Raw genomic sequence first — 24,221 nt, 5'->3', positions numbered from 1 at the left:
GAAAATAAAACTGTCGGAAATAGCATCAAATTTTAGAATAAGTTTAGATTTGTTCGAATTGGTCACCTTTGGCACGAATTATGGCCTTCAAACGGCCAATGAAACCGTCACACGCTGCCCGAATGTTACTCTGCTGTATTTTTTCCCATTCCCGGCGAGGCGCTTGCTTGAGGTGATCGACACTTTGGAATTTTTTAGTGCCAACCTTGTTTTCTAAAATACTCCAGACACAATAGTCCAACGGATTGGTATTCGGAGATTTTGGTGGCCATTGTGCGCTGGAAATGAAGCGAGAAACCTCATTTTGTAACCATTCTTGGGTGGCGCGTTCTGAGTGCAATGGTGCTGAGTCCTGTTGGAATGTCCAAGGTCTGCGGCCAAAATGTTTGAGTGATCAAGGCTTTAATACACCCTCCAGATTATGTTTGCGATAATATTCGGCATTTATTCTGATGCCACGGTCGATTAATAGGAGCGGAGAGCGACCATCGGCTGTTACGGCGGCCCACACCATCACCATGGCCAGGGGGTTCTTGAGTTCTGGTGGCCAACCGAAGGTGCACATTTTCAGCTGACCTCTTTGGCAAGTAAACACGATCATTTTGTTTGTTTAAAAACTGCTGGACAAAGAATGTTTTCTCATCGGAGAAAACCAAATTCGACAGTTCACCACTTTCGGCCAAGCAAAGTAACTTTTTAGCTCTTTTGAGTCTATTTTCTTTCTGTTGCGGTGTAAGTTCTTGCATTTTTTAGAATTTGAATAGCTTTACCCCTTATTTGAATTGCTTTACCTCATTTTTTAATATTTGCCGAATGGAATATTGCGACATGTTCAGCTCACGAGCCTTTTTTTGACCACTGCGACGAGGGTTTCGATCAAGTCGCTTCTTTACTTTTCGAAACATTTCTGTTGATGTTGCTGTTTTCTTCCGTCCACTTCCTTGACGTCGAGCTACGCTGCCAGTATCACGGTAACTAGCGATGGTACGAGACACAATAGATTTATTCACATTTAAATGCTGGAGTGCTCTAACGATAGCCACTTGCTGGTTTTCCAGCCAAATACAAATAAATCACATTATCAAGCTTGAATTCCGTCACGAATAACTTTTTTTCTGGAAAATTCTCACCAAAATGCGTTTGTACGCTTGTAAACAATATAATGAGCTGTCACTTGAATAATTTTTACAGCTGTCGGATAAGAAATGACATCAGTCTGAAGTTGGTTGCAGTTTTTTTTATCCCACCCTGTGTTTAGGTTACACTGCGATGCAAATCTTAAAAACGCCGACACACGTGTCTTCTGTTTTTAGCTATACTTTCATAACCCAGTAGGTTTCCGCTGTAATTATTTTTTGTTTTGCACTCTCATCTCAAAATTCGAGTGTAAAGACGGCAAATTTTCTCATATTTTTACCATTTTTTAATGGATCTATTTCTAGAGACCCGATCTGATGCTTTTTTGTAGTCAATTGAATTTGTTTTAATAATAATTTCAATTAACAACAACAATTTTGAAATATCTGTACATTTCTAGCAGAGTTCAAGGTCACTGAACGTAATAAAATAAGAAGCATGAAAAAGGCAAAAAATTTGGTTTCAAACACTAATTACAACAATGTAAAGAAATATTTTAGGCCTACTGGCTTCTTTTTCAAGATGCTATGATATAAATTTGCTCACTTTAGTGTCATAATGTTTGTGGAGGCGGCATGCATCAATGGCGTTAAAATGGAAATTCAAAATTTGTTTATTAACAAAGCGTGAAAATAATGTCATTCCCCTGTTGCTGTTTTATTTTACATTTCTCTGGTAGCTCCAAATGGTTTTGGGCAATTACCACCCACCACCACATCCACCATAGATGAGCTTTAATAAAAGCACTTTAGCCTCAATTCTGGCTCAGATGTTGGTTGTTTGTTAACGCGATTGGAACCAGTGTCGAGTGAGGTACGCATATCAAAAAGTGACAGTTGCAATGTTGACAGTGCATCATTACAAGAAGCGTTACTACGCTCTCCAGATGTTGCTCATGGCGTCGGTGTTATTTGTGAACTTTAACAATTATGAGTTTACGAGCAGTGTTAATCGCCGTGCATTTTACACCACGAATACAAATTCTTCAAATTTGTTACGTTTTCGGGATTTTGGACCGCGTAATTATGCCACAATGACCTCAGCTGCTTCGAGGACTTCTAATCTTTTAGCCAATTCCATATCAAGCAATCGTAAATCAAGAGGATTTCAATTTCATGCCGACGATAAGGATGTCAGCATTGAATTGGAATTTATAGTGCCTTTTGTGCGAGTACCCATCGAACGTAGTATGACTGTGGCCAAATCGGCTCTACGAAGCCTTTTCAATCTAAATGTTAGTTCAATATTGACAACCGGTGCCGTGATAGCTGTGGGTGGCATTTTTGCCATAATATTGAAATTTCTTTTTACCCCATTTGTCCCGGCCTATGCGGCTTTTCGGAAAACCTCGCGAACTTCCGGAGAATATAATTCTACATTATGGCAAGAGAATGATAATACAGGTATGAAGTATTATTGCAAATTTGATTTTGAAATGATTTTGATGATTTGAATATTCTCTCCAGATTCAAACACCCAGAATATTTTCTCATTTATTGAGTCCAAAATGCATGAGAATAACATCAGTGTGTGTTTTCAAAAGTCGATTTGTGAATTTGTTCAGAAAAGTTCTTCCGGAAATATTGAAAAAGTCATGGATGGGGTGTTAAGGTATGATTTGGTTTTAAAATCCCTGTGAATTTATTTAAATATGATTTGTTTCACAGTTTGGATTCTCTACGCAACATTATAAGCGGAACTGCTGTTGAGCAAGCTGTGGATGCGGCCCGAAGTGGGGAAGATTGTAATGGTCAGTTTTCGAATTGCAATTGGAATACCAAGTCGTTGAAGAGAATTTTCAGCATGTTTACAACATTAATAAAATATTTAAAAGTTACTTAAAATATTTGATTTGATATTAATATTTATGTTGGCATAGTTTTTAATAAATTATTTATTTTACAAAAAGTTTGTACATATTTTTTAAATTGAATGAAATAGAAGTAGTACGTTTACAGTTCACCGGATATAGTAAGTACTGTGGATTTAAATTGCCAACTTCTTTGCATGTGTCATGGTAGAAAAACACAGGTAGATGCATCAACGCTTAGGAACATTGATATGTCAAACATTTTTAAATGTCTTTTCAAATATAGGTAGATTTTTATTTGTTTTCTTATAAGGCGTCATTAGGAGGTTATTATAATACGCGTTTTTCAATTTTTACAAATTTAAATAATTTTTCATTCAACATTTTTAACATCTTCCAAAATTGGTTTGACAGTTCATTGTCCCAGCAGCTGTGTCGATGCGTCTACCTATATTCTTCTATCATGGCATGTGTCATAAATAAATCCACATAGAGGAGTTTGAAAAAAAAGTCATTCATATGTGGGTTTCCACTTTTGTAATTGTGAAAAAATAATTTCAAGACCGATTGTACCCATACTAATAAAATTGGGGAACATGGTAAAATTAAGAAGGTAAAGCCATTACAAATTATCATACCCGTCTTTTAACTTTTTTGTAACTTAACTTGTCAAATTTCACTTCATAGAAAACAGTCTCTCTGATTTTTTTGTATAAACAATGGAATTGTAAATATAAATTTTGACAATGAAATGTTTAACAAATGAATAATTTTGGAAAATTGCAAACATAGACTTTACCTTCTTAATTCTACCATGAAAAAATATTAAGTCCGTAAAACCCAATCCTGAACAGTTTTCAATTGCTACATGTATCGGCGTTTTGAAAATATTATTTGGAATCGTTGCATTTTGTGCATAGAGTGTCTAAGGCAATATTACTGGCCGCAATACGAAGATTATTTTGGTGTTAAAATGTTAATGGTCTTTTTCATCTTTTTTTTTCGAAAAATTTTTACGAACTACCTTTAAAAAATTAACAAACCAACAGGTTGACTAATATGACTCACTTTTTAAACCCATGATTTTTATACCCTCCACCTTGGAAAGGAGGGTATATTAACTTTGTCATTCCGTTTGTAACATCCTTAAATATTCGTCTTAGACCCCATAAAGTATATATATTCATAATCAGCATAAAATTCTAAGTCGATTTAACGATGTCCGTCTGTCTGTCTGTCTGTCTGTTGAAATCACGATTCAGCCCACATTATTTGACGTAGAGCGTCAAATTTGCATTGTGTCTAGGATGGTTGGTATTGAAAATGAGATATATCGGTCCACGTTCTGGTATAGTCCCCATATAACGGTACCTCCCGATATTCGGTATTTTGATGATTTATGCCACATTTTTTCACGGATTTGTCTGGAAATTGGTATTTGTAGGTCATAACGGGTCCCTGAGCGTGTGGCAAAACACTGCATGTATAGGTCCACGTTGTGGTATAGCCCCCATATAACGGTACCTCCCGATATTCGGTATTTTAGTTTTTTTGCCACATTTTTTCACGGATTTGTCTAAAAATTGGTATTTGTGGGTCATAATGGGTTCCAGCTCCGGTGGCGAAACATTGCATGTAAGGGTCCATGTTTTGGTATAGCCCCCATATAACGGTACCTCCCGATATTCGGTAATTTGATGATTGTTGCAACCTTTTTTCACGGATTTGTCTGAAAATTGGTATTTGTTGGCCATAATGGGTTCCAGCTCCGGTGGCGAAATATTGCATGTAAGGGTCCATGTTTTGGTATAGCCCCCATATAACAGTACCTCCCGATATTCGGTATTTTTATGGCTTTTGCCACATTTTTTCACTGATTTGTCTAAAAATTGGTATTTGTGGGTCACAATGGGTCCTAGTTCGTGTAGCGAAACATTGTAATTATAGTTCCACGTTTTGGTATAGCCCCCATATAACGGTACCTCCCGATATTCGGCAATTTGATGATTTTTGCCACATTTTTTGCCACATTGGTATTTGTTGGTCATAATGGGTTCCAGCTTCGGTGGCGAAACATTGCATGCATGGGTCCATGATTTGATATAGCCCCCATATAACGGTACATCCCGATATTCGGTATTTTGATGGTTTTTGCAACATATTTTCACTGATTTGTCTAAAAATTGGTATTTGTGGGTCCTAATGGGTCCTAGTTTGTGTAGCGAAACATTGTAATTATAGGTCCACGTTTTGGTGTAGCCCCCATATAACGGTACCTCCCGATATTCGGCATTTTAATGGTTTTTGCCACATTCCTTCTAATGTTTCTTTTACCCTAAGGTGGAAGGTATTAAAAATTTGGCCCGGCCGAACTTAATGTTTTTTTACTTGTTTTAAGTAATACAAAGCTCTCTATAAAATTTAAAAACTCTATATTAAATATTTCGAAATATAGCCCAAGGTATTGGGCCCCCCTGTGTATGGTTAAAGCTATATAGAGGCTCTAGAAAAGTTCGTGGCATAAGAACTCAAAATTCTTTTGGGATTTTAATCTACAAACTGAATACAATTAAATCCGCTTGGGTGAGATGAAAAGACTGCCATCAACATATATCATATCTAAGCCACTCGTCCTACAGCTGTTAAAATTATTCCAGTGACAAGCGTACAAAAGCATTTTGGTGAGAATTTTTCAGAATTGGAATTCAAACCGGGATGGCGTGATTCGTTCATATTTGGCTGGAAAACCAGCCACTTGTGTGCTATGGTTAGAGCACTCCAGCATTTAAATGTGAGTAAATTTTTTGTGTTTCGTACCATCGCTCGTTTCATGATGCTGGTAGCGTAGCCCGACGTCAAGGAAGTAAACGGAAGAAAACAGCAAAATCAGCAGAAGTGGTTCGAAAAATAAAGAAGCGACTTGATCGAAACCCGCGTCGCAGTGGCCGCAAAATGGCTCGTGAGCTGAACATATCGCAATATTCCATTCGGCAAATATTGAAAAATGAGCTCGGGGTAAAGCCATTGAATTTCCAAAAAGTGCAAGAACTTACACCGCAACAGAAAGTAAATAGACTCAAATGAGGTAAAGAGTTGCATCGCTTGGCCGAAAGTGGTGAACTGCCGAATTTGGTTTTCTCCGATGAGAACAAAATGATCGTGTTTACTTGCCAAAGAGGTCAGCTGAAAATGTGCACCTTCGGTTGGTCACCAGAACTTAAGCGCCGGCCATGGTGATGGCGGGGGTCGCTCTCCGTTGGTATTAATCGACCGTGGCTTCAGAATAAATGTCGAATATTATCGCGAAAATATTCTGGAGGGTGTATGGGGCACGCAAATATTTTGGCCGCAGACCTTCGACATCCAACAGGACTGAGCACCATCGCACTCAGCCACCCAAAAATGGTTACAAAATAAGGTTCCTCGCTTCATTTCCAGCGCACAATGACCACCAAAATCTCCGGATACCAATCCGTTGGAATATTGTGTCTGGAGTACTTTGGAATGCAAGGTTGGCACTAAAAAATACCAAAGTGTCGATCACCTCAAGCAAGCGCTTCGCCGGGAATGGGCCAAAATACCGCAAAATAACATTCAGGCAGCGTGTGATGGTCTTATTGGTCGTTTGAAGGTCATAATTCCTGCCAAAGGTGACCAATTCGAACCAAACTAAACTTATTCTAAAATTTTATGCTATTTCCGAAATATTTTGCTTTCATTCAATAAAATTCAAAAAAAAAAAAAAAAAAAATGTAAAAAATATGGCGTTTGACTTTGTTGCAGTTTTTCTTATCATACTAATTAATGAGGATAGAGATTTGCTTTCATGGGTGACTTAAAGTCAAATTTGATGAAATATAAAAAAAATATTTAGGTTACTGAGTGATGTTTACTTTCAAAACGACAATACTTGTGTCTTTTATTTTCCCCCAAGGTTTCCCTGTAATTATTTTTTGTGTTGCACAGTCTCATTGTAGCAATAGGTGCGAAATAGGTCCATTATCGGTCTACTTTTTGTGGTACTTCCTCTAAAAGTTTTTATAACTTTTGAAAAATGAGTTGTCAATTTATTTCCAAACTTTCCCAGACTTTATTTATCCCAATATTACTAGCGAAATAAGATAGGTTTAGACTCGATCATAATTCCCCCCGAAAATGGACAATATTCCCATTTATAAATCTTCTAAATATATAGAAATTGGAAGTTTTTGGATGCTTTTTTTTAAATCTTGAATTTTTATATAAAACTTTTGAAAGGACTTTACCTCCATAAGGAATGTGTTTTGGGTGTTTTAATCCATCATTTCTGTACATCCAGATGTTCGCTATTTCGACGGTTTTAACACAATTCTATTTTCACCAGAATGGTTTAAAATTTGCTTAATTCCTAATGGGTACTGTCTGTACTGTGATACTAGCCTGTACAGGTTTACGTCACCATTAATTGCCCATATAAAGGAAAACCATGATATTTTGATGATTTTGTTCACAGGAATTATTTAAAAGTAGATATTTGGTGCACGGGTACTATCTTCTCTATAGAAATTTACTTCAATGGCTCACGCTTCCGTATAATTGTACCTAACAATATTCTGTATTGTAATGATTTATTTCATATTTTCGACGGGGACCAACTTCCATTAATAGAAAATCTAGGTCTACCCCTTCGTATATTCCCTATATAATAGTACCACTTGATATTCGGTATTTTGCGGATTTTAGCCATACAATTTTTAGAAATATTTTTAAGGACTTTCTCGGGCATCGTTACTTTTACATAAAAAATTAATTTCTTCAAAAAAAAAAATTATTTTGTTATTAAAATTGGACTTTATGGAAAAAATTGATTTTTTGGGCCCAATATTTTTTGAATGGAATAAATGCTTTTAATTACCTCCAAGGTGTATGTATCAGCTACAACAACTAACATTTTACAAGAGCAAAATTGCTGTTTTAGAAACTAAAGTCATTTTGACAATAAGTTTCGAACTGAAAAACAAAAAAAAAAAAAAAACAAGTAAGCAAAGGCTATAGTCGTGCGGGGCCGACTATTTTATACCCTACAACGCTACAATATGTTAGAAGTCCCCTTATGTCCAAATCCATATTGGAAGATTTCGCTTTTGAAATTAGGATTTTGACTAGGGACATTTGTCCAATATTTAGACACTCCGTCGGGCTGTTAGTTGTTGTGATCCATTTTCCAGCTAAATATAATCCAAAATACTAGAATTCTTCCCTGTCCTTAAAACTCTTCACAGGCGTGTCGATTGGCTTCAATTGTGCGATCGGAAAAACAATTCTGTTTTTGGTTAATTTGAACCCCTAAAAATTTTGTAATCATCTCCAAAAGCAAGAAGCCCCTCTGTTTCTCCAAATGTAGACTCTTCTATGTGATTTGCTTGTCTACGATATTTGGTTTTATTCATCAACGAAATCAGCATAAAAAAGCCAGAAGTTCGCCTTTTGTGTATTTCGTATATCGCCTGTAAGTAATACTGGTATTTTTTCACACAAAATTAGTAGTCCATTCAACCCGCTGTCCGAAACTCTAACTTTATGCGAGATTTCGTACCCTTTGGTTTCTATGTGTCACCTTTATAACGGCTGCAAAATCAGGAAAATTTTTAGTTGTTGGTCCATTTCAAGCCCTAATATATTGCGGACATCTTCAGAGCCCAACCCTTGTGATAATTTTCGTGAGGATCGGACGATATTAACAATACATATATAATATCCCCAACCTGTGTTGTAAGGTGAAAAAATATTACAAAATATTATAAGTCAAATTGAAAAAATCGCATGCGATAAAAAAAAATATGAAAAAATAAAAAATGTCACAAAATACTACAAAATCTATATTAACATTATTATTGGTATATTTTTCTGCCATTTTTTTAGATTTCATACTTTTATGTCAAGAGGGCATTCTGAATTGACAAAATTTGTCAAAATCGGTCCAGCCATTCTTGAGATATAAGCTTTCTAACTAACATCCCCTTCCTTTGTATATACACATTGTATATATTTCGCCATATATTTACTATTGGCATCTACGAAACGGTCAGAATCGACCTGTTCGTCTATTTGTGATTTCGCCGGGATTAAAAATATTCGCGGTTTAATGGAAAATATGACTTTTAGTTAACACAAATATTGTGGCCTATTTCATCCACTAAATAATACCCGATGACGATCAAAATTGGCAGGCTTCTGCCCAGCACTAAGCTCTAGCCCAATGCTAACTTCCGCTTTGATTGGTCTATAATTGCGACCTGTAAAGCAACTGCAAAATCAGGAATTTTTTCAGTTTTTGGTTCATATTATGCGATCATCTCCTAAAGAAATAGGGTTCTATTCTGACCCTAGCCACACTTCCATTATAAATTTCGTGAAGATCGGGCCATAATTGCGACTTGTAGAGTGATTACAATTTAACATGGACAGACGGACGGACGGAGATACATAGCTAGATCGACTCAGCTCGGCGAGATAGGAAGATCCATATATACTTTCCTATGTGGGAAACCAATATTTCGTGGTGTTACATAATTCAAACTTATAATACCCCCAACACAGGGTATAAAGACTTCCAACATTTTAAACATTCGTAAAACATTCCAAACGCAAATTGCGGAGTCGACCAAATGCACTTCCATCCGTGTAGAAAGTGTGAGCTTCCGATATAGTTCCAATCCGATATATATATAACTTTTATATCAGAATAAGGTCAGGTCGAAATGGGCAATATCGGACCACTCGTTTGTATACCTTTCTCAAAAGAGTACGTTTTGAATAATAACTCTCGGAGAGTGTGAAATCAATGTCCGATTTTCAACATCCCACATCCAATATTTTCCAAAGTCTAATTTGGATAGAAAGGAATACATTTTATTATTACGTCACCCACCAAAGTATGAAATTTTTTTGTGCATTCTAACACATTTTAAAATTAAATTAGAAGCAATTTGCAGAAATGATATTTTTAGCCATTATTTAGAATAGTATTCCTCAATTCAATTTTATTTATCCAATAACTATTTTCTAAGGAACATATAATACAATTTTTGAGATATATCATAGTGATTTACAGGGATTAAATTTCATGTAATAATTTATAAATAAGAGCACTAGATTTTAATTGATTTATAGGAAAAAGGATACAAAACCTATATTTGAACTACAAAATAGATTTCAAATATAATTAGAAAATATATTGATTAAAATTGATTATATAAAAATAACAAATTTTAATACAATAAATTTCAAATTGATAATTTTAATTTGTCATACAAAATATATTAAAATTCTTCTATACATTCTCTTATCTTAGAATAACGAGATGTCGAAACTTTTATAAAAAATTTATCATTGAGGCGTTTTATGAAATCGGCGAATAGTTCATATCCTGTTTCTTCATGTAACGTAGAGGTAGGAAAATGCCAGTTTTTGTCGTAAATTATCTTCAGGCATTTATTTTGAATTATCTGGAACTTTTTTATATGCGATTTCGCAGCTCTATACCAAATAGGGGACGCGTAAGACAGAATTGGCCGTATTACACCTTTATATAATAAATTTTTGTTTTCCAAGCATAATTTGGATCTTCTATTCAGGAAGGGCCATAAGGCTGTAGAGGCTTTTCTGGCACGATGATTGGACATGATATTTAAATGTCAGTTTTTTTGTCCAGTGTTACTCCGAGATAATTTATTTCATCGGCAATGCTAATATCATTTCTATAAAACCGTAATTGTCTTCTAGGAATTCTTTTTGGAGACTTGTTGGATCGGAATATTATTGCTTGAGTTTTATTATAGTTCAATTTGATTTTCCATTTGTTGAAATATTTGTTGCACGCCATTAAGCTTAACTCCATTTTTTAAGGAGAGCCGATGTTAATTTACTAGAAGATATGAGTGCTGTATCGTCTGCGTAGTATGCAGTATCAATTTCACGAGGCGGTTTGAAATCCGATGTATAAATGGAATATAGCGTAGGAGATAATATGGAACCTTGTGGAAGTCCAGCTGGAATATTTTTAAATGAAGACCTATTTTGGTTAACTGCAACAGCATATGATCTATTTTTTATGAAATGTGCAATAATTTTACAGAGGTAGATGGGTAAATTAGCCTTCACCAATTTATGTAGGAGACCATTGTGCCACACTGTGTCAAATGCTTTTTCTATATCAAGAAGAATTAATCCGGTTGATTTTCTTTAATTTTTGTTTTTAAGTATTTTGTTTTTTAAACGGACGATTTGATGGGTAGTGCTATGGCTTTTCTTGAACCCGAATTGGTTATCAGAAATTATATTCAATTCAGTTGCATGATTCAAAACTCTTGAATGAATTATTTTTTCGTAAATTTTACCCAAATTACTTAGTAGACTAATGGGTCTATAACTCGTTGGATCACTAGGAGGTTTATTAGGTTTTCTCACTGCAATGACCTTTGTCTCTTTAAATGCGGAAGGAAAATAATTGAGTCGCATAGAATTGTTTAAAAGATGAACAAGAAGTTGTAAGAATAGTATTCCTCATATCATCTAATTTTAGGAAAATTTTCATCAAAATTTTCCAATACCAAATAATAATGAAGAATATTCGTTGTCAAACTTGGTTCCCGAACTCAAGCCATTTAATTTAATTCAATTCGTCTATGAATGAATTGAAAATCATTTTTAAGATTTCTGAATTTTTGTACGATTCCACACTTATGTAATGTAAATTTTACAACATTACATTGAGGCGTTGTGTAAATAAGATAACATATGTTCAGCACATGTAGAATGGCCTACGGAAACAATTGCAACAATAACGAATTAATTCGAGCATAATTTTCCACCATTTAAAGTGGCAACGCAATGTTAACACAATTTGCATAATTTTCTTAAAAATTAGAGTCTATGGTTTGCTACTTTAAATAAATCTACATACATATATGCAGGGAAATGGGTTCGGCGACACTTTTAAAAATGAAGTGCTATTGTAGTTTTGGGCCTCTTTTGCATACGCACACTCGGATACAAATCATTATTTCATCCAACAGAGCTTGACAAAACTGCAGCCCAGCCAAAGTGTAGTCTATGTTTAAATTTTGAGTTTCCATTCATTTTTAAAATTCACCAGGAGGAGTAAAGTTCAAAATGTTCGCAGAAAAATTTGTGGCTTTTCATTATCTTGGAATATTCGTGGTTATTCTGTTATTTTCGACGGATAGTTGCGATGCTACTTCCTACAACGATTTTCCCATCAATGGTAGCAGTATTATCTCCAGGCTGGAACGTATGCCGAAATTAAATGTGGTCTCCTTTGAACCTTTGGGTCAACATTTAGCTGTGGGATTGGATTTTCTTTTGCCCTTCATAAAAATACCAATTGTCAGGACAGTTGATGTTTATGGCATTGAACCGGTAAATATGAAATAAAGTTTGATTTGTTCGAACTTTTAGATGGTTTTGAATTATTTCTAGGCACTAATCAACATTAATACAGCAGCATTGGTTACAACTGGACTTCTGGCTGGATCAAGTGTTCTTGTTTCGTACATCTTCAGAAGATATGTCCTCTTTGAAGCTACAATGAAATCTGATAAATCGGAAAGATCAAATTACGATTTTGAAAGTGAATTATGGTCGGTGCTTCAAAATGTTAAAGTTGTTTATAAAAATTCGACGGGTGAAAAAGTTGGTAAGTTGGAGAATGATATTATATCTACAGGGTGAAATAAAAAAAAAACTGCAACAAAGTCAAACGCCAAATTTTTAACATTTTTTTTAAAATTTTATTGAATGAAAGAAAGCAAAAAATGTCGGAAATATCATATCACGAATTACGGCCTTCAAAAGGCCAATGAAACCATGTAACACGTTGTCCGAATGTTACTCTGCGGTTCAAAATGTTCGCAGAAAAAAATTTTTAACATTTTTTTTAAAATTTTATTGAATGAAAGAAAGCAAAAAATGTCGGAAATATCATATCACGAATTACGGCCTTCAAAAGGCCAATGAAACCATGTAACACGTTGTCCGAATGTTACTCTGCGGTTCAAAATGTTCGCAGAAAAAAATTGTGTTTTTTAAACCCTACACCACAAGGTGGTTAGGGTATTATGTCTTTGTGCATTTGTTTGTAACAGGCAAAAGGAAACGAGATAGACCCATAGTTCCTTTTGATGATCTGCATAGAATCACTTCCTGAGTTGATCTATGCATGTCGTCCGTCTGTCCATGTATTCTTGTGAACAAAATGCAGGTCGCATTTATTATCCGATTGAGATGAAATTTTCCAAACAACATTTGTTTGGCCCAAGGACGAACCCTATTGAAATTGGAGATAATCGGTCAAAAATTAGATTAGATAGCTCCCATATATATCTTCGTCCGATTTGCCTTTTATTGTGCACCAAACGTGTAATATCAGCCCGAATAGTATGGAATTTTGCACATACAACCAAATTAGACCTGAAAATAAATATGCCAAATTTGGTCGAAATCGGTTCAGATTTGGATATACCGCCCATATATATTATTCATCCGATTTGTTATTTTTGTCCACCGCAGCCGTAATATGCACTCTGTAACAACAATATTTGGGAAAATATTTCAAATACAGCTCAGAAATACCTTTGCTACATTTTATCGAGATCGGTTCAGATTTGGATATAGCTCCCATATATAACTTCGTCCGATTTACCTTTTATTGTCCACCAAACGTCTAATATTTGTCCAAATGGGATGGAATTTGGCACACACGACCGAATTGAGTCTAGAAGGTAGTATGCCAATTTTGGTGAAGATCGGTTCAGATATAGCTATAGCTCCCATATATATTGTTCATCCGATTTGTTGTTACCCACAACCGTAATATGCACTCCGTAACAACGATATTCAAGGAAATATATCAAATACAGCTCAGAAATATATTTGCCAAATTTTATCGAGATCGGTTCAGATTTGGATATATCTTTATCTGATATCAAATTAATTTTGCACCAAATGAGCAATATAAGTCCGAATTTAAAAGATAGAAATGCTTCGGCATATTTTGTCCTTTGATTTATTTTTTTATTTAAATTATAATCATAGGGTGTATGATTGAATTCAGCCATAAAAACTTTTAATTGTTATGTGGAGCAAAATGGTGTAGGATATCATAAAATCGGCCCCGCCCGACTTTAGAACTTTCTTTACTGGTTTATTATCTTAGAATATTCGTGGTTATCCTGTTATTTTCGGCGGATAGTTGCCATGCTACTTCCTACAATGATTTTCCCATAAATGGCCCCATTCCGGGCGAAGGGCTTGCTTGAGGTGATCGACACTTTGGTATTTTATAGTGCCAACTTTGCTTTCCAAAATAATCCAAACACAATAGTTCAACGGATTGGTATCCGGAGATTTTGGTGGCCATTGTGCGCTGGAAATGAAGCGAGGAACCTCATTTTGTAACCATTCTTGGGTGGCGCGTGCTGAGTGCGATGGTGCTGAGTCATGTTGGAATATCCAAGGTCTGCGGCCAAAATGTTTGTGTGCCCAATGCTTTAATACACTCTCATGAATATTTTCGCGATAATATTCGGCATTTATTATGAGGCCACGGTCGATTAATACGAGCGAAGAGCGACCATCGGCTGTTATGGCGGCCCACATCATAACCATGGCCATTTTCAGTTTACCTCTTTGGCATGTAAACACGATCATTTTGTTTGTTTACAAACTGCCGGACAATGAATGTTTTCGCATCGAAGAAAACCAAACTCGGCAGTTGACTACTTTCAGCCAAGCAAAGCAACTCTTTAGATCTGTTGAGTCTATTTTCTTCCTGTTGCGGTGTAAGTTCTGGCACTTTTTGGAATTTTAATGGCTTAACCCCGAGCTTATTTTTTCAATATTTGTCCAATAGAATATTGCGGTATGTTCGGCTTACGAGCCATTTTTCGGCTACTGCGACGCGGGTTTCGATCAAGTCGCTTCTTTACTTTTCGAACCATTTCTGCTGATGTTGTTGTTTTCTTCCATCCACTTCCTTGACGTCGGGCTACGCTACCAGTATCACGGTAACGAGCGATGGTACGACACACAACAGATTTACTCATATTTAAATGCTGGAGTGCTCTAACGATAGCCACTTGTGGTTTTCCAGCCAAATATAAAGAAATCACACTATCAGGCTTGAATTCCACCACGAATAAATTTTTTTCTTGAAAATTCTCACCAAAATGTACGCTTGTAAACAATATAATGAGCTTTCACTGGAATAATTTTAACAGCTGTCGGACGAGTGGCTTTGAAATGACAGCAATCTGAAGTTGGTGGCAGTTTTTTCATCTCACCCTGTATGTATCGATCCGAACCTATTATTTTTTTTAACAGTCCTTTTTTGCATTCGTTTGTATTATTTATAGAGGACTTCACTTATAAACAATCAAACCCCTTTCGATATCTTTTCAAATTACAGATACCACCCTAACAGGTCTACTAACAAGTCTGGATGAAACGTTCTCAGAGAAAGGTATCAATTTGAGTGAATGCATTCAGAAGGTCCTATGTCAACGTCTACAACATTCCACCAATTCGAATCGCCATGAATATCGTAACGATGACTCGTTGTCAGGAATTGATAAAATTTTTGAAGGCTTAACCGGTATGGAATGGGTGCGTCAAAATGTACTTCCATACACTCCGTTGAATGACATTTTCCACGATTATCAAGATGACAAGTTGTCATGCGATGTGAAATATTCAAAATGTACATGGTCTGCAATGGCTGGAGAAAGTTTGGGTAGCCTTTTTGGAAATTATATTAAATTTACATAAAATGCTATGCTTTTATTTTTTTCTATTTATAATTTGGACTTTTATGTACTCATTAATTAATATTAGTTATTTATTTCATTTTTTAGTTTAAAATGTTACATATTCTTCGTTTATATATTTTAAATAAAAAAAAACATGTTCAGAATTAAAAATAAATTCAAAACTATATGTCTTGCGTTGCCAGGACAAACCGTTTGGGATTTATATAAAATTTACATACAGGGTTGTCCATATTCGACGGACCCATCTGGCAACGCCATAACTTTTGACAGAGATGTCACATCGCTTAATGACATACTGCGTTTGAAGCGTCAGTCCAAGCAGATTTTTACCATGAACAAATACACGCCACGCGAGCGCTCTGAAATAGTTGAAATTTACATTCAACAGAAGAAGTCTATTGTGAAAAAAAGTGAGAAGTGCGTCTTCTAAGAACACCATTAAGCGTTTATACGAAAAATTTTCGACTGGTAAGGCTCTTTCTAATCCGAAGAGGCCATATAAAAGTCGACCAAGGCGATTGGCCGAGAATATCGCTGCCGTACGAGCCAGTGTTGAGAGGTCCCCAAGAACATCCCAAAAACGCCGTTCTCAACAGTTGGGCATGGCTCGGTCCACTTTACAACGGATTATTTGCATTGATTTGCATTTGTTCCCGTACAAAATTCAATTGACGCAAAGAATGTTGTCTGCGGTCAAGCCTCGTCGATTGGAATGGGCCCAAAGGTCCGTCGAATATGGGCAACCCTGTACAAATTTCATAATATTTTTTATCTCGATATAATTGTGAAACAAGTAAAAAAGCTGTAAGTTCGGTCGGGCCGAACTTTGAATACCCTCCACCTTTTGGAACAAATTTAGCAATTCTCAAAAATTCTGTTAAAATCTTAGAAAATACCGAATGTAGCTGTTATATTAGGGTCTATACGACGACATGGACCTGCATAGGTAACTTTTGTCATAGGCCATTACAATATTCAAATGCGAAACTTAAAAAAAGATCGGTGAATAATGTAGATAAATCATCAAAATACCGAATATCGGGAGGTACTGTTATATGTGGGCGTGGACCAGCACAGACAATTTTCTGCCTTAGGCTGTAGTATCCATTTCGAACTTCAAAAACCAAATTTTAAACAATTCCGGTGAATAATGTCGCTAAAACAATCAAAATACCGAATATCGGGAGGTACAATTATATGGAGGCTATACATATAAACTTGGACCTACATGGCCCATTTTCAATACAAAAAGTCCTGTAGACATAATATACATTTGAGTAAAATTTTATCAGTCTACTTCATTTCGTTCGAGTGATTTCCGCAGACGGATGGACATCGCTAAATCGACATAGAATTTTATGCTGAGAATATATATACTTTGTGGGGTCTAAAGTGTATATTTCGAGGTGTTACAAACGGAATGACAAACTTAAAAATTCTAAAGATATGGTTACATAAGGCTTGCTTTTTAATTTTATCAAGGTATACAGATTCGGAAGAAAATATATAATAAAACTAGCTTAACCCGGTGCGCTTCGCTACCCCTTTTGATTTTATATGCATTCAAAATTTTATTTACGAATATATGTTGTTGGAAAACCATTAGAAAAGCAGTAACATGACATGCATACACGAAGGGTTTGTCCTTCGGATTTATTTATTTCATAGCAAATACAAAGCGTGCAGGAAACTGCAATTTTTTGAAGTTGAGTGGCATTTCTATTGCAATTAGTGAATTCGAGGTAGCAATATACTTCCCCGTAATAAGCGTATTTCAAATTAACTGTTGTGTTGTTATTTAGTGTTAGCCTAAGGCGTTGTGGGTCAATGGTTCTTATTAAAATCATATCCCAATCTGATCCGATTTAAATATAATTTTAAAAAAATTAATTTACACCAAATTCCGCCACAACTTTCATATTTCATTGAAATTGGTGCGTCAAATATGTGAAATCGACCGAGAATATATATGGGAGCTATATCCAAATCTTAACAAATTTCCAATTAATTTATCACATTTATTATTGTAACCAAATTCCGCCACACATTCAGAATTTCATTGGAATCGGTCATATAAATCGTGTTTGGTACATAACATTTATGAAGTTAGACGAAATATATATGTTAGCTATACCCAAACCTCAACCGATTTCAATATAATTTGGAAATTTTTTCTGGTGCCAGATTTCGTCTCTCTCGCTTTGGGTGCATCAAATATGTGAAATCGGCCGAGAATATATATGGGAGCTATAATCAAATCTGAGCGAATTTGAATATAATTCGTAAAATTTATTTTGGTACCAAATTTAGTCACTCATGGCGAATTTCATTGGAATCGGAAATACGTATCATGTTTTGTGCATCAAATATGTGAAATCGGGGGAAAATATATATGGGAGCTATATCCAAATCCGAACCGATTTTAATATAATTTGACTAATCTATTTTCTAATCAAAATTCCGTCACATATTCCAAATTTCTTTGAATCGAACATACATATCGTGTATGGTGCTTAAAATAAACGAAATCGGTTGAAGATATATATGGGAGCTATATCCAAATCTGAACCGATTTCAATATAATTTGATAAATTTATTTTTGGATCAAATCCCGTTAAACATTCCAAATTTCATTGGAATCGAACATTCATATCGTGTTTGAGGCATCAAATGAACGAAATCGGTCGAAAATATATATATATGGATGTTATATCCAAATCTGAACCGATTTCAATATAATTTGGGAAATCAATTTTTTAGATAAAATCCATCACATGTTTCAAATGTCATTGAAATTTGGGATACATAGCGTGTTTGGTGCATCAAATGCATGAAATCGGTCGAAAATATATATGGAAGTTATATCTAAATCTGAACCGATTTCAATATAATTTGGCAAATTTATTCTTGTTCCAAATTCCGTTACACATTCAAAATTTGGAGACTGTATCTGTAATCGATCAATAGATATGTGCATACAAAATCTAAATTTTTGGGAGGTACCTCCGATTCTGATGCTAAATCTCCACTTCCAAGTGGAATTTCAAAAATGTATATAGCCTATGTTACTTTCAGGCGATGATGCAGTATAAATGCAAATTTTCAGGAAAATCTGTGCAGCGGTTTCCGAGTCCATAAATTACAAACAAACAAACATACAAACATTTTCCTCTTTTATAGATATAGAAAGAAGATTATGTATCATGCGTTGCCAACACAAATCGCACTTGGCGACATCTATAAAAAAGACTCTGTAATATTTTCTGTTCGTTTCCTATCAATAGTATTGCCTTGAACCAACAGCAGGTGTCTTCCATAAAGTAAATCATCGAATGCTTATAAACAATAACATACTTTTAGGCACTATGATGTGCCGCAGAAGATATTTCACAAGATTATAAAAGAAGCAGTAAAACTATTTGTTTATAAAATAATAAATGAGTATTAAATAAACCTAAGAGTGGATTTCGTTGTTTGTATGCGAGAAAAACTCATATTAGCGAAGATGTTTGCATATTTGCCTCAAATTGCTTTTGAATGGTAATGCTCTAACATTTAGCGTAGGCATGATTCCACACTCCCAACGACATATTTTGGTCATCATTGTTAGAATTAAAAAATTCAATTTCAATACTACTGCAAAAGAGGTCGCTGAGCAGGATACTCTTGTTACATTTGCAACGGTTTAACTGTGAAGTAATTTCGGGTTTGTTTTTGGCGACGGGCAATTCTCCAGTAGATTAGGAAATATAAATAAATTGCAATACATTTGTAAAACGAAATTGGTTTTTTGGTTCTCTTCTCAAAATTAAGCTAGAATCTTAAAATTTTGCACTAAGGTGAGTGTCGTTGCGTAGTCTGGATTTTTGGGAATTCGTACTAAAAGGTACGAAAAGTTATAAAATTTAATAAGTTGCATTGGACAAACGGAATGAGCTTGAATTCTCAAATTTAGAATGAGAGTCACTGATGGAGTGCAGAATAGATGTATTAAAAGGGTTTTTGGAAATTCGAATTTTAAGATTACGAAAAGTTTGGTATTATGTGAATGGATAGAGCTAAATACTTGAAATTTGTTATGAGAATCGAGGTCGGAAAGTAAGATTGATATACGAAGGTGACTTTGGAAATGTGTACTAAGTATGCGAATTGTACTAAGTGGTACTAAATTTTGAACAGTTCAGTTTAAAGTTGAATGGATATATCTGAAATATTGAAATATTGAAACATTGTGGTGGGTCCCTGTTGGTAGTAGGTTTGTGACAACGAGGTGTTATGTGGTGGTGTGTACTACAAATGTATGAAAAGTACTAACTAATACTATATTTTTTTTAAACAATTTGGTTCGCTGTTTATGTGTAGCCTGAACATATGGAGATGGTTTCGGAAATGCGTACTATAATTGTACGAATAGTAATAAATGATACTAAATTTGGTATTGGGTTAAGAAATAGAGCCGGACTCGCGAAATTTGATAATTGGTATCTCTTGCCATCTGGAGATATTGAGATATGGAGGTGGTTTTTTAGAAAGTGTGTGAAATTTGATATTTAGATTTAGATTTAGAAATGCGTCCTATATATGTAGGGAGAGCAGTAAATGGTACTAAATTTCGTGTTGGGTGAAGGGATAGGACTGGAAACCTTACATTTTATATTGAGATCTCTGATGGTAGCTAGATTTGAAGGTGATATTGGAAATGTTTACTATAATTGTATGAAAAGTACTAAATGGTACTTAATTTGGTATTGGGTGAAGGAATAGAGCAGAAATTCTGACATTGAGATCACTTTTGGTGTCCGTGGTTAAGAATGGTAGTAGTTTTAGAATGTTACTAAAATGGGTATTGGGTGAAGGGATAGAGCTGGAATAGATCAAAATTTGATACTGAGGACTTTGTTGGTATCTCCGATTGAAATATGGAGGTGGTTTTGGAAATATGTAATGTTATTTCAAGAAAAGTACTAAATATTTCGGTTATTGATGTCAACATTTCTAAATGGTACTCATTTTGGTATTGGCAGAAATCCTGATATTTCTGATTTAAATTTGGTTAAAATTATTCCAGTGTCAGCTCGTTATATTGTATACAAGCGTACCAAAGGAATTTGGTGAGAATTTTCCAGAAAAAAGTTATTCGTGATGGAATTCAAGAGTGTTTTCTTTATATTTGGCTGGAAAAGCAAAAGCGTAGCCCGACGTCAAGGAAATGGACGGAAGAAAACAGCAACATCAGCAGAATTTGTTAGAAAAGTAAAGAAGCGATTTGATCGAAACCCGCGTCGCAAAATGGCTCGTGAGCTGAACATATCGCAATATTCCATTTGGCAAATATTGAAAAATGAGCTCGGGGTAAAGCCATTTAAATTCCAAAAAGTGCAAGAACTTACACCGCAACAGAAGAAAATTACTCAAAAGAGCTAAAGAGTTGCTTCGCTTGGCCGAAATTGGTGAACTGCCGAATTTGGTTTTCTCCGATGAGAACAAAATGATCGTGTTTACTTGCCAAAGAGGTCAGCTGAAGATGTACACCTTCGGCTGGCCACCAGAACTCAAGCGCCGACCATTGTGACGGTGTGGGCCGCCATAACAGCCGATGGTAGCTCTCCGCTAGTATTAATCGACCGAGGCATCAGAATAAATGCCGAATATTATCGCGAAAATATTCTAGAGGGTGTATTAAAGTCTTGTGCATGCAAACAATTTGGCCGCAGACCTTGGACTCAGGACCATCGCACTCAACACATGCCATGGTTACAAAATGAGGTTCCTCGCTGCATTTCCATCGCACAATGGCCACTTAAATCTCCGGATACCAATCCGTTGGACTATTGTGTCTGGAGTATTTTGAAAAGCAAAGTTGGCATTGAAAAATACAAAAGTGTCAATCGCCTCATTCAAGCGATTCGCCGGGAATGGGCCAAAATACCGGCAGAGCAATATTCGGGCAGGGTGTGACGGTTTCATTGGCCGTTTGAAGGCCAAAATTTGTGCCAAAGGTAATCAATTTGAACTGATCTAAATTTATTCTTAAATTTGATGCAATTGATAACATTTTTTGCTTTCATTCAATAAAATTAAAAAAAGCGTAAGAATTATGGCGTTTGACTTTTTTGCAGTTTTTTTATCTCAACCTGTAAAGGCCTTGCACCATCGAATTTAAAATTTTAAGTTGGTCTTTTCGCTGATGAAGAGCGGACACTTGATAGTTAAATTTTACGTACTGTGCCATCAATTCAATTTAATGTGTATTTTCTCTGAAAAATTGTCCTGTGGTTCTTAAAAACATTGTAACATTATTATTCGAGTTTACGATTTTTACCACAAGCAATAATACCCAACGTCGATTAATTGAACTGATATAGCTGACGGAAGTTAGTATTTCTATAGTTGCCAAACGATTTTTCGGCGGAGGTGCGCTGTTAATGTTGTCCGAAAGAAAAAGTTTATGTCAATACAATGATTTTTCCAAATTGTTTTTTTTTTGTAATTTTCGAAGTTTTAATAACATTTTTGGGCGAAGTTCTAATAACATGTCTATTTTAAGGTTTCTACTTACCGCCCATGTTAAATCCTTATCAAAATAAAAAACACCGTTTTTTTTTTGTTCTGCAAATATTTCAAATTATATATAATCAATTTATTTATTATGTTATAATTTTTGTATATAAAGAAATGTGTTTATGGTTTCAAAAAATTTTGAAGAAAAAAAAAGAATACATATAATAAATGACACTGAACATATCGATATAAAATTTTTGGAGAAAAACATATCAAAGTAATTAGAACAGAAACACACACGTACAATGATAATCAATAGAGCAAAATACAAAATTGGGTTTTGTATATAAGTTTTTTTTTTATAAATTTATAAATTTGAATAAACGAAATTTTAATTGAAATCAACAAAAATCTGTTCTTTTTTATGTATCTTTATAGGTTTATATGAATAAATGCTCTTAAATTCTTTAAACTATTTTTGTTGTTTGTTTGTTTTTTTAACTACCATAGAATAAAAATATTTTTTTTTTTTGGATTTTTTGATTAATCATAGCTAGTTGAAAATTATTGTTTTTTTGAAAAAGATGAATTTGAATAAAATTTTGATTACAACATTTATTTTTAAAAGAAATCAAGAAAAAAAAAACTGTATTTAAACCTTCACCAATTGTTTTATTTATATATTTTTTAAAGAAAAATATATCTATGATTAATATTTTTTTAATTTTTTTTTGTTTTTTTTTTAATTTTTTCCTGTTCATTCTATATAAAAATATATTATGTTTGTTGGTTCTAAAATCTATAGAATATAATTTTTATGTTTTGATTTTTAGTTTTTGTGTGGTTATTTTCCAGGACAAAATCGGGATCCTAAAAACGGGGGCAGTTCAAAAAGGGTGGGGGGGGTGTGTTTGGTGTGATTTTCTTTTTCTATTTTGTGGGAATTTGCTGGTGTTTGTTTTGTGGCTTAAAAACTATTTTACAATTGTGTGTTACAAGAATACTAAAAGAGATGTTGCAACACTTTATTTTTTTATGAAAATCAACAAATATTTTTTTGTTTTGTTTTATTTAAGCAAAAGTTTTGTAGATTATTTATTATGAGTTTTTGTTTTGTTTTCATTTCATTGTCAAAGTTATTTATTTTGTGTGTTCTGTTTTGTTTATGTTTATTATTTATTTATTTATTTATTTAATTATGCCATACATCAGGCCAGTTCTTCGGGCCAGACATTGAGAACATTGTCAATATAATTTTCTCCCAGACTCATGACATAATCATCATTGCACAAATCCATTAGAAATGGTGTGGCCATCAAGGGATTATTGCTGTCCAAAAATGAAATCGAACGTTTGCGTTTGCAAATGGAGGCACCCATATCATCATCATTGCCACCACTGCTCTGGTTTACCGCTGCCATTGGCGTAACTTCAGCCACCATAACGAGTCCATTTTTATTCAATTTCATTTGTTGTTTATCTTGATTTGTGGAATCGTTTCCTTCATAGGCCCTCTTAAGTGGTGACATATTTTCATGGATACTATCGTCAATGCCACTATCATTGGCCCCCTCCACAATATCGGGACAAGCAGTAAGACCGGGTGGATTGGAATCATCGTTGATAACAGCCATCGAGGCCAAGGTGGGTGATGGCAAAACACCTGGTCCACAAATCAAGGGATTGTTTAGATAATTCAGCAAACCCGTTTCATTGGGTGTCGGCGAAGAAGTTGCCGAATTTGTAAGACATTTCAGAGGCTTGGCCAGAGCTGGCGACAAGCATTGGTCCATTGATGATTCGTCATTGTTTAGTATGTCCGTATTTTGCAATTGTGGTTTCTAGAGTTTGGGGTAACGAGAAAGAAGAAAAAAAATAAGAAAAGACGTTATTAGTATTTGTCGGAAAAGATAGATAGATAAAGAAAACTGATATAAGCTGTTTCA

General features: G+C 34.8%; 2 protein-coding genes across 2 annotated transcripts in view; one reads left to right on the top strand and one right to left on the bottom strand.

Moving 5' to 3' along the window:
• Window positions 1–1,925: 1,925 nt before the first annotated feature.
• On the top strand, window positions 1,926–22,737 carry LOC131806799 (uncharacterized). The gene is made up of 7 exons (XM_059131485.1): window positions 1,926–2,540; window positions 2,604–2,748; window positions 2,805–2,918; window positions 12,175–12,367; window positions 12,428–12,644; window positions 15,414–15,610; window positions 22,714–22,737. The coding sequence occupies exons 1-7, from the start codon at window positions 1,979–1,981 to the stop codon at window positions 22,735–22,737; spliced, it is 1,452 nt and encodes a 483-aa protein (XP_058987468.1). The 5' UTR covers window positions 1,926–1,978.
• LOC131800599 (protein similar-like) overlaps window positions 22,642–24,221 on the bottom strand; it is a gene marked incomplete at its 5' end in the record, with an annotated part of 85,112 nt that continues 83,532 nt past the window's right edge. The window contains one exon of the mRNA XM_059131476.1: window positions 22,642–24,116. Within this exon, the coding sequence (XP_058987459.1) occupies window positions 23,484–24,116 (633 nt within the window). The remainder of the gene's footprint in view (window positions 24,117–24,221) is intronic.

The sequence above is a fragment of the Musca domestica genome, unplaced genomic scaffold, assembly GCF_030504385.1.
Source record: "Musca domestica strain aabys unplaced genomic scaffold, Musca_domestica.polishedcontigs.V.1.1 89, whole genome shotgun sequence".
Classification (NCBI taxonomy): domain Eukaryota; kingdom Metazoa; phylum Arthropoda; class Insecta; order Diptera; family Muscidae; genus Musca; species Musca domestica.
Note: the sequence above shows the minus strand (reverse complement) of the source record. Positions and strands in the feature narration are given on the sequence as shown.